At 41.2% G+C, this 11,935-nt stretch overlaps 1 protein-coding gene across 1 annotated transcript; it reads right to left on the bottom strand.

The window, feature by feature from the left end:
- Positions 1-1,430: 1,430 nt before the first annotated feature.
- Positions 1,431-6,912, bottom strand: LOC131231963 (probable WRKY transcription factor 47). The gene is made up of 6 exons (XM_058228389.1): positions 6,669-6,912; positions 6,488-6,559; positions 6,229-6,381; positions 4,355-4,708; positions 3,928-4,041; positions 1,431-2,459 (listed from the first exon to the last, which is right to left on the bottom strand). Exons 1-6 carry the CDS (start codon positions 6,882-6,884, stop codon positions 1,812-1,814), a joined length of 1,557 nt encoding a protein of 518 aa, XP_058084372.1. The 5' UTR covers positions 6,885-6,912; the 3' UTR covers positions 1,431-1,811.
- Between the last annotated feature and the right edge of the window lie 5,023 nt (positions 6,913-11,935).

Genomic DNA, 11,935 nt, shown 5'->3' with positions numbered 1-11,935 from the left:
CATTGCATACTCACACTTCCATGTGATGAGGGTAAAGGCACATCAACACCAAGTTGGCTCTCTGATGGTGGAAACTATCCATCCTGGCCCAAGTTAATTAGCCCTCTCACAAAAGATGATCGTACATCTAATCATAAAGTTCCTGTAAGTGTGCCTTACTTACTTGTGATGGTCATAAACTCATAGTCCACACACATGATACTGAAATCCATGGATTACGCTCTTCCTAGTCAATGACTATTGTGTCAATCTTAAGTTCCTAAGGACCACCAGATAATTTACTCATCAACTAACCCATATTCATATAAGTTTAAGGAAATAATGAATACCAAAGAGTATCAAGTGGACCACATGAGACCAATGATCATCATGATCTATGCCTGAGATCAACCTTATTCCATCTACATAACTAGCCGATTGAGGCTCATATTGGTTCTTTAGCGTATATACTCCAATAATAACTTTTTTACATGAACGTACGCTTCCAAGACTACAAGTAATAGGACATGGAAAAATGACACCTCTTAATGATACTCCAACTATCATTGAATGAGAAAATCAATAGGCTTTAACTTTCCACGATGGGCTTCTTCAGTTGTATTGTTTTTTCATGGACTGTATCATGATTTCCTTGAAAATGTGGCATATTGGCCAGGAAATATGGAATGGTACCACATGTTGCAATCATAGTTAGCAAAATTCTATTTTAAACTCTATATGTTTGGAAAAAAAAAAAAAAACTTAAAGTAATTGATTAAACAGTTAAAACTCCATATATTTCAAAAAATAGGCAAAAAAAAAAAAAAAAAAAAAAAACTCATTTTTTGACAAACTGAACTAAACACGATTACACATTTTATTCAAAAAGAAAAATAAAAAACTTTTCAAGGTGATTTAAAATATTGGGTGGTCGTCCATTAATAGAATTAAGTAGAAGGTGAAAATTTTTAATAGGGATGGATAGAATTAGGCGAGGATTTCATGAAAAAAGAAAGGATTTGAAGAGGCAAAGAACACTATTCGGCCATCTACATACTCTATCACTACTACATATACAAATTTTAATCATTTTAGTTAATTTTTTAAAAACCTTATTTATATATGATATTAACACACATACAAACACACATATATCACTTTTTTCACTCCATTTTTTAATCCAAACCACATGGAACCCAAATTTCTCATTCTCCAAAATTTTTGACAAATCTATTTCTTTGACTGAAAATTTTCACCTTCTTTTAACAGGAATTATTTTCATACTGTCTTTTTCCTGTATGCCAATTTGCTAATTATGGTTGTGATACAGTTGCTTGTAGGTGATCAGTTCTAAAACAAATGGGAGGCTAGAAGAAAATAAGAGACTCAAAAATTACAACTAGCACGAGGCTTCACATGCATTAGAGCATACATACATGAATTAGAATAATTTAAACAATGGCAAACAGATACTGTAAAAATCCAGGAAAAATTGGAACAATCTCTCTCCACCTTATACTGAACAAGAGGAAAAAAAAAAGAAAAGAAAAGAAAAACATAATATATATATCCATGTACAAAATATCTTTCCTTTTCCCAACAAAAAAAAAAAAAAAAACTCATATACACCACCCCTTCGCATGTCTCCACTCAAAAGGTTTAATGCTAATAAAAATCTAATTAACAGCATGTATATAATAATCCACAAAAATTAATAATTACCATCTATTTAAATTTCAACAATTGGATTGAGCTCTTTCTTTTGTAGGCAAGCCATATTGAGAGATATACACTGGTATACTGTGTATTATCTCAACCTTCATGCTATTGCACTAGTTAGTAGAGAACGTGGTGCAGGACTGAGGAAGCTGTGGTGAGCCAGGCATTGCAGGTGGCCTAGGTGGGGACATGCGGCCGCTGCCGTGGCTGTGATTGTTGTTGCCATTAGCATTGTTATCGTTCCGAGGCGCACCCATGATCGAGGTAATTGCAGCGGCTAAGGCTGCGGTGAGATTGGGATCGGTGGTGATCGCTGCAGTGACTGCCTCTGTCAGCGACGGGGGCCGTGGTGTGATGAACTGCATTGCGGGCATGGCGGGTAGTTTGGGAGGGAGGAATATGGGCTGGCCAAGGAGATGAGGGGAGGCTCCGGAGAGTGGCAGCGGGAAGGTGGAAGAGACTGGGGGTGGTGGGGACTGATGGAATTGCATGGGGTTTGGGATCTTGGTTAGGTCGAGGGTGATGGTGGGGAATGGTGCGGATGCAGATAAGGTGGCCATGGTGGTAGGGTAGGCCAGGGGCTGAAAGAAGGTTGGGTTGATGAGGGGAGTGTCTTTGCTTGTGGTGGAGCCTGAGAGTAGCATTGTGGCAGCTGCTGATGTGGTGTGGGCCATGGCAGTTGCTGCTGGCGGAAGAGGGTGGTTGTGATTTCCTTCATATGTTGTTATGAGGATGGTCTTGTCTTCAGCACATCTTTGAACCTGGTGCATGCAACAAGTAGTGTGGGGTAATTAGTAACTAGTTTAATGAAGAGGGTGTTTTTTGCAAATACTCTTTTTTTTTTTTTTTTTGGGATGAAGCTAACATGGGTGTAAGATCTTGGCCGTTCATCATGTATATGTACTTTGGTCCAAAGATCAGGTTGGTACAGTTATTGTAACATCTATGAATTAGTGGTGATGATCTGTGTTTTAGGTAAGTGCGTGGCCTAGCTCATGAGAGGGCTGGGTTTATTTTTGGGCCATGGAATAAATACGGTGTGGCCCACCTGATGAATGGGGAAGATCTTGTACACACATGCTATATTATCACGTGAAGAAGAATGCTGTCTATTCAGGTTATTCCTCGCCATCCGTACCTTTCTAAATATTTAGTGGCAGGATTAGTTTGTTGCCGTGGATAAACTAGTTGGAACCATTAATCTATAGGGATGGCCCACGCAGATTAGAAGATCCTAGCCATCAGTTTTGCCTTTCTTTCGTGTTGATTGTAGACCGTTTATCAGTTTTAATGACAACGATCGGATGGGTAGGAGAATCTAATCAGTATAATCTTTTAACCGGGAGACATCCATGGAATGGGTCAGTAAATGAATGGTTCAGGTTCACTATGTAGTGGCCAAGTGTACGGTTGAGAAGAGTAGGATTCATGAAAACTTTTGGAGATGGCTCCTCTGGCTCTGATTGATTTCCAACAGATTAGAGATGAATTTGTTTTGTGTCCGTCGCAATGCAGGATAGAGCTCTTGTGGCCGCTTGCTGGGGCCCATAGGTCAAGTGGTCTGGTTATCGGAACCGTCCATTTTGTGAAATGTATGCTATAAGGGATACCGTAAGAAAATTATGCTGATAAAGATGATAATGTCCTTCACTTTCCTGATATGAATTTAGAACAATGAAAAGAAAACTTTCAATAGTTCTAATTCAACTCTACAAATAAACGTTTGGGATCATCGTTGAAGCTGTATGATGGAACGGTAACTTATATGTGGTAGTGAAGAAGAAATGTACGGTTCAAATCAACAGACCATGTTGGAACGTGGGCCCCAAAGGCTGCCGAAACGAACTTGCGTCGCAGCAAATTGGAGACAAGCTACCCTTCTTCATTTCCAAGTCAACAAAATGCAGTCAACTGCACGTGGTCGGTTCCCCTAAAGGCTTGCGCGTGGGGCCCACCGCGGTGGGCCCATTTTATCCAACCCGTCCATCAGGGCCGTCCACCATGAAAGTTGGACGGCCCGAACTCAGGCCTATCCAACCTAATGATTGGATAGGCCCCCACAAAAAAAAAAAAGCACCAATCATCATGGCTAGGATTGGATGGCATCCACACAACCTGGTGGGCCCCACATGCAATAGTGTATGAACAGGTGAATGGATTTTGCACGCAGGTGGTGAACAACTTTCATGAATCATGACCAAAAATGCCCTTCATCTGAATGGATCTTACCTGTTTACGGACGGGACATCCAACGGCCATGGTGCAACGGTAGTAAGCACGTGGGCAAGGGTTACCCTTCGCCATCTTCTGCCCATACTTTCTCCATTGACATCCATCGCTTATCTAAACAACACCCATTTTCCAAATTCAGCCCATATGGTACTAGTATGAATATTAGCCATTGCACCATGGACATCCCAACTGTCCATAAGATGGGCCCCACCATTGTACTCAACTAGCTGGTCCACTCATTAGGTGGGCCACACACATGTTGAGTCAGACAATCGGTGGGCCAGCCCAGCTTATGTACAGTTCAGATGTCCTACACATGTAACATGTTGAAATGCGAACTGGGTTGCTATTGAAATTAACAGGCAATCAGTTGCAGGTGATCTTTATTCATGATCATAGTCATTATAATCATAAAATCACTTACGAGAGGCGCTTCCGATCGCGCGCGGACGGAGACTCTTGCCTTCCGGCAAGGGAATTCTGGTGTTTGATCGGCGGTCTTTGGTTGTTCTAGCTTTGGGCTCTTGTTGGCTCCCCAACCTTGGGACACTTGATTGGGGCCATTGTCGACGCAATGTCGCTTACTGGCCATTGAATTCACATCATGATCATGTTCATCTGATGCTACTCCACTGTTGTTAGGTCGAGAAATGGACTGTTCTCCAGTCCCATCGTCGGATTGTGTTAGTTCGTCCCCGTCGAGTGCACCGGATGGACCTGGGTCCATGAACTGATGGGCCAACCGTGCGGGACCCGACATTTCATTTTTCTCATCATTCTGCAATAGGATCAAAGCATGTTTCATTAACTGGATCAAGACAAAATTTGGGTGAAGGGAAAAAAAAGAAGAAAAAGAGGGCACGTTTGGTTGCACCAGATATCATGATATTTTATGATTAATCAGTCATATTTGGTGCAACCAAACAAGCCCAAAATTAATTGACAGGTGACCCACGAGTTAAAATTGTTACATGTGAGATTTTGTAACAAGATCTCTGACCATCTGTTGGAAGATTTGAAAAATATGGTTGGTTGGAATCTAGAAAGCACATTTTTGAAAAATCCATATTGAAGTATGCATTGAGATTCACGCCCCATTATTTGATGGACGGATATGCATGTCCCCGTGTCAGTGTTCACACATTCTTCAAACTTTCAATACAATTTCTAGTTTTAGCAATGAAATATCACAAAAAATGTATTATTCTATCACCAAATGAAGAAAATGGGTGTATGCATCTATCAAATAGATGGGCATAATGCAATTTTGAGCTCCTATTGCATGCCTGCATGGAAAATACAATTGTTTAAAAAAAAAAATAAAAAATTTCATTTTCATTTTTAAAACACTTGATTGAACTAACAATAATTACAATTCAATTCGATAGTGCATCGAAACGCACCTTCAATTGACAAAGTTAGATTATAGACATATTTAGACATTTATCCAAGTAAAAAGCTACAAGTAAAAATGTGGATTGTACACTTACAAGAATATCTACACATATACACATACAACTATTTATATGCATACATATACAATTGCATGTATATGTACAAAACAAGCATATATACGTACATACATATACAAAAACACGCATATACAGCTAGTTAGTTCTACACGTATATATACAAAACAAGCATATAACAGGTTCTACACGTATACAACTAGTCGTACACGCATTTGTCGAAACAACAATAGATAAGCAACTAATACGCAATGGTCACAAAGACCCAAAATGGACGGTAAGTCTGGTATGATATCTGAGCCGTTCAAAAAGTGGGCACCACCATGAAGATCACTAGCACATAAAATCACGCTGTCAAATTATCAGGCAGGACATAACTGAGCGTTGGAGATCAGACCATCAATATGTTCAACTCAAACCGGCCATTATTTTTCTTGAGTTGAAGTGGACCTGATGATGGGACCAGCTGGATATTTGCATACGAAGATCTCATCGTGGGACCCACTTTTCACACGGATCGGATTTTGAACACATTTGACGCATGTGTGTGGTTGGAGAGATAACATGGCTCATTGTTTTCTTGTATACACACCACTAATCAAGGGCTCTGAAAGTCTGAAAAGAATCAACGGTTTAAAATGATCCAAAAGTACAAATTTTCAATTCAAGGAAATCAGGGTTCTGTTTATTCTACTGAGAAAAGTCTCTATTTTCCAAGGTTGCACCTAAAAGTTCAATAGAATTTCATCAAGAAACTCTCCTATCATGTTCATGCAATCAAAAACATCAAGCTAATCTAATCTCTCACTAATCTATGAATAAAAATGACCTGTTCTTGCCCGATCTTGCCCGCCCGTTGCTGCATCGCAGAAATGATCTGATTCTGCAAATTGCTGTAGTTTTTGGTTATCTGATCCAACATGCTTCTCAGCTTCTGATTCTCATTGTTAATCCGTTCTAACTCAACTTTGAGTGTAATCAGCTTCAAAACAAATCAAAATTCTAAATCTTAATAAAAAATAAAAACAAAAATCAAGAACAACAATAGATCTTTAATCCAACCCACTAATTCAATAGACCATAGTCACCTTATTCTTGGTTCTCTCTTCAATTACAGATCGACGGCTCCCAGAGTCCACAGTCCGAAGATGCAATCCGATCTGCACGACAAGAGATCAGTACCGTTCATCACTTAGACAAGGCCATTTGAACTTGACCCACATGGAAATTAGTCTCTGGATACTCAATTTTCATAATTCAAAGGCTTACGTTGAGTCCAGCGTCGATCCGTGCAGATCCATCCGTTCTTTCAATATCGTGGGGCCCACTATTCGATCGAAGGGAATCAGCCCGTCTACGATCATTGGAGAAGAAGTCCATCTCCTCGAACGCAGCACGCCGGCTAACGGAATTACCCATGTCAGGGTCCAATCCGCCGGAAGACTGCCGGAAAAACTCGCCGGAGTGTAGGAGTGACATTTCCATAAGGGGGAAAGAAAGAAAAGAGAGAAAAAGGATGGGTGTCCTGAAGTCTTTGATAGTAAGAGGCAACCGCCTATAAAAAAGGGAGAGCTGGAGGATCGACGACCGGCCCTTTTTTCGCGGGAAAAAGGCGTCAGCTTTGACGTTAGTGACAGCTGGCAACACCAGAGACGCGGCTGCGAGCGACAAAGACGCATCTCCTATGCTATTGACCTCTTGGCCGGACTCGCTCGCTTGAGATTTTTCAAGTCCTTCGCAGTACCATGCAAGGAAATGATCACATGCGCTCCAATGCATGGTGATTACCGTACATTCGAAAATTTCATGGGTCCACCAGTAGAGCTAGGCATGTTACTACTCGACTTGTTTGACTGTTTAAATCAGACTAACCCGATTTGAATGAGTGAGTTGTTTCAAACTGCATAGGCTTCGCTCAATCCAAACTTAAACCAAGTTGAATTCGAGTTACCGAGTAACTTTCAACCTGGAACTTAATCTAGTCACACTCAGCTCAACTCAGGTTTGAGTGTGTGTGTGTGTGTGTATATATATATATAATTTCTAATATCTCTAACCCTACCTACCGTACCTATCCTTGATCCGATTGTAAACTTTCTCTCTCCCTCCCTTATCTTCCTCATAATACAAGGCCGACAACCACCACACTACGATCACCATCCTCCTCCTCCTCCTCTCTCTCTCTCTCTCTCTCTCTCTCTCTCTCTCTCCTCTTTCACTCTCTTCCTCCCTCATCTTTCAATCCGACTTGATGCCAACTCAACTTGACTTGGTACTTCTGACCAGGTCGGACTTGGTTTGAATCAGTCCAGGTCTGACTGAACTCGGATAAGGTCAGTCATGCTAGACTCGGTATCAAGTTGGATCAATTTCGAGTAAGGCTTATTTTAAAAGCGAATTGAGCCGGGTCAGTCATAACTTGGTCCGACTCGACTCGATGCCCTTCTATACCACCTATGATGTATATGTAAAGTCCTAACCTTAAATATTTAGTACTTATGGCCCACCTAAAATTTTGAATGGTCGGTGCATCCCTTGCAGCTTGTTACTGGCTTCGATGAGCTATACACTTCAGGGTGGGCCCATAGTTTAAATTTAAGTTTCTATGGTAGGATTTTCCCTGTTGCTCAACTGTGGCCCACTAAGTTATAGATCAGTTAGTTTTTTTTTTTTTTTTGGGATCTATGTATAACATTGGGGCCACATCTAATGGATGGATTGGATGGTAGTCACACATAACAGTGGGCCCCACACAGGTCGGGCGTACGGTAATTACCATACGTCCGAACACATGGCACATCCAAGACATTGTGATGTTGTTTTCGCGTGTAAGTTTGATTAGCGAAACCAATCGTATACGTTAGGGGCTTGTTTGGATTCGCGTATAGTATTGTATTGTATTTGGGTACTGTTCATGTATACATTGGATGGTTTTAAAAATACATCCAAATCAATCGGATACTAATCAATGTTTGGATAGGAGGTATTATTTGACATAGTATACAATACGTTATACAGATCAATGTTTGGATAGAACGTATTATGTCTGCGTATTGTATAATCTTAATTGGGTCAAGTGGCCTGTTTGACGTATGAAACTTTATGATTTCTAGTTTAGATGATTTTCACGTTGAAATGTACCAAATGAACGGTCCCGATCTTACACTGCATAGGTACCAGATATCTTGTAATCGTACAAATTTCAAACTTTCATCCGCTGCCGAATACAGCGCAATGAATACGAAGTATTGACGACAACAGAACCCATTGACAATACTCTACCGTTGGTTCGAAAATTTGGCTGGAGTTTGTATTTGCACGCATGAGATTCAACTCCTATTCACTCCAATCCAAACATGATAAACGTCAAATCATAGCTTCTAATATGATACAATACATCCCAAAACGCGTTTCCAAACAGGCCCTAGATCTTTCTGGTACGGTTACGTGGTTCCAATACCACTACAACTTGTGGTGGTGACGGGATTTTGTGGGGCCAACCTTAACCTTTCATCAGATGCACCCCGTCCATTAGATGATCACTTCTATTTTAGACCATTTGGATGAAAAATCGAACCGAATGGAAGCTCAGCTACGCTGCGGGACAAGTAATAGTTGGGAGGGTACACCGACCAATAAAGCATTCACCACTGTTTTTGGTGCCCACCCTTTTTATTTTTTATTTTTATCATCTAGTCCATTCATTAGGAATGATTAAATAGGATAAAGGAATACACAAAAAAGCAGTCTATTAAAAGACCTTTTTGTGCCACATCACATGAACTTAGAGGTATTAGCCATGATTTTTACATTTTTCTTGAGTTATGACTTCTTTAAGTTTTGGATTGGACTGATTTTTCTACGGTGAGAATGAAGGGAACAACAACATGAACGGGATCGATTGATTCAAAGGTGACGTAGGCCTCGCAGCATCGTAGTATACCACCGCATGTTTTGGTGCTACCGTTACCATTTGAACGAAAACCACTGGAAGTTGTTATAATATTCACAGGTGCACGATAAAAATGGCCAGCGGATAAGATATAACTCGAGGGTTCATATTAAACATATATTTGTGGCCAGGATTATGAGTTCGCGGTGGATTTCACCGCATGAACGGTTTGGATCTTTCGAACACGTCCTACGCAGGCAAATTTTCTGCAAAGATTACCCTAAATCTTACGCGAGCGACTGCCGTTCTGATTCTATGACTCCGTTAGGTTTCCATCTAGTGACCGTTACATGGCGGTGAACTAGCCGTTATAAGTAACGTCGTTAGTTGAGATCCTGATCCAGCGGTCTCCACGTGCGCGTCGCCTGCGGTCAACGTTGTTGACAGCACGGCTCTCTGACGGTGGTTAGGGTACGTGGGGCCCGCCGCTGGAATACCTAACCCCACGACTCTTCCACCGCGCCACGTCAAAGGAGGGAGAAAGATGACTGGCTTCTCGGCTCGGCTCGGCTCGGCTCGGCTGCTACAAAAGGGTAGCGGATTAAGTGTTACCCGGGAAACACGTTAGTCGGTGTTTCTCTGACTGTGGGGCCCACCTTGATTTATATTTTGTATATCCCGTCCGTCCATCAGTTTTTAAAGATCATTTTGTATCATGATAACAAAAATTAAGCAGATTAAAATCGTAAATGAACCATACAATAGGGAATTAATGCACCATTAAAAGATTCTTGGGGACCACAAAAGTTCCGATCAAGCTGATATTTGTATTTCATTCAAGTATTTGTGACCTCATAAAAATTTTGGATGGAAAATAAACAATAATCTGGCCCTTGGAAGTTTTTAATGGTGAGCGTTCAATAAGCATCTTTTCCTTTGTGTGGTCCACTTGAGATTTTTATCTCCTTGATTTTTGGTAATATTATATAAAATGATCTTTAAAAACTTATGGACAGCGTGGATATACAATAAATACATCAAGATGGGCCCAAGGTGAGGGAAACACCCACTGACTTGTTACACCGGTAACACCTAATCCGCTCCCTACAATCGCAGCGTACAGCTATGCCCACACGTAACTCTACACGCGGATAAACTTGCCATTGTGGCCCCTTTCTTTGACATCGTAACCGCGCATCGTGTGGGACCCACCTCTTAGATGGAACATACGACTAATGAAATCGTTCTAATCCTAAGAGCATCCAAACGTGATGGTTGACTAATGGCTGCTTCTACAGTCCTGCATTGCCGCGTGTAAGAAATGGATAGCAAAGCTCTAGAGGAGAGACGCTCCTACCAAGTAGTGTACCGAACACCGACCTACCGTCGTGAGTTGCCAAAACATTTCTTCTCCACACATCGAAAGTGTGTGCAACGGAGGATGTAGTGGGCCATCTTCGGATGGACCATACCCTGTCCATCACGGCAATCAGCTCATAATCGTAGCCCTTTGATTAGTGGCTTGCAAATGAACGGTTAACATAGATAAACGGTGCAAAGTCACGAAAATTCGAAGGTCATGATGAATTTGGGGTGTGGCCCATCTACATGTATATTGTAACAAATATTTTGACTACCCATGTTATATTGTTATAGGAAGAGGCCGGTTCCTCTGCAACGTTTGTAGAATAAGCTTATTCTACAACCGCATCTGTTGGGCTTACCATGATGTAGGGCTCACATTCGCCACTTAACGCGTGCCCCTTAAATCTCACCCTCTATCTCAAAAATCAGGTTGATCCAAAAACCAGGTGGGTCACACCATTGGAAATAGAGGGGTGGTGATTCCCACCATTAAAGCCTTCCAGATTTTGTGTGGGCCCACCCTATTTTTATATGCCATCTGATCTATTCATAGTAGGCAACCAAAAAGATGAAGTGACAGCCCAAGTATCATGACATTCCAAAACTCAGGTGGACCGCCAGGTGATCTTAGAAATATTAGGAATAAATTTATCTTGTGTGGCCCACCTAAATCTTGGATCTAAGTAAATATTGGGCCCTAATGAGAACATGAAGGTACTCACATGATGAACGGAGTGGATTCCATGTAAACATCACGGTAGGTCCCACACACATAGTTGCAGAGTGAGCTTGTTTTCCAAACGTCTACTAATTTTTGCCGAAAAGGGTAGTGATTTTACGCGCTCTGTTTTGATGCATGCACTTCCTTCTTTGTTTTTTTTTTCTACTTTTGACTTTTCTTTAAAGTAGAAAACATTCAGTGAAAAAAAGTGGATGTATCAAGGCACAAAATTCATAATATCACATGCATCTCATGAATGTGAAAATTCGCATGCTGCACTGTCTTTCTCGCCAATATCCTGGAAATCCGGCCGGGCCCACTGTGTATAAAAGCTTGGTATACTCGGTTGATGGGCCACCCCGTCAAGATCAATGGATAGCCATTGATTTAACTTATAGTACATATATGGTCCACAGAAGGTGTGGGTCCGCCTGATTTTCAACGGAGTCGCTCTTCATGGTATGGCCCACCTTCTGTACGACTCTGATGCCCAACATAAATGAACATTGGTGGGAATGACGGGAACGCAAGTGAAAGTACATATGCATCCCATGCACG

The sequence above is a fragment of the Magnolia sinica genome, chromosome 17 (assembly GCF_029962835.1).
Source record: "Magnolia sinica isolate HGM2019 chromosome 17, MsV1, whole genome shotgun sequence".
Classification (NCBI taxonomy): domain Eukaryota; kingdom Viridiplantae; phylum Streptophyta; class Magnoliopsida; order Magnoliales; family Magnoliaceae; genus Magnolia; species Magnolia sinica.
This window is presented reverse-complemented; position numbering and strand designations above follow the sequence as displayed.

What these genes read in the sequence shown, in the direction of transcription:
- LOC131231963 (XM_058228389.1), bottom strand. Translation starts at nt 6,884, where the DNA reads ATGGAAATGTCACTCCTACACTCCGGCGAGTTTTTCCGGCAGTCTTCC. An exon ending in AAGAGAGAACCAAGAATAAG is followed by an intron (nt 6,382 to 6,487) that starts GTGACTATGGTC and finishes TTTGTTTTGAAG; the next exon opens with CTGATTACACTCAAAGTTGA. An exon ending in GCAAGATCGGGCAAGAACAG is followed by an intron (nt 4,709 to 6,228) that starts GTCATTTTTATT and finishes ATCCTATTGCAG; the next exon opens with AATGATGAGAAAAATGAAAT.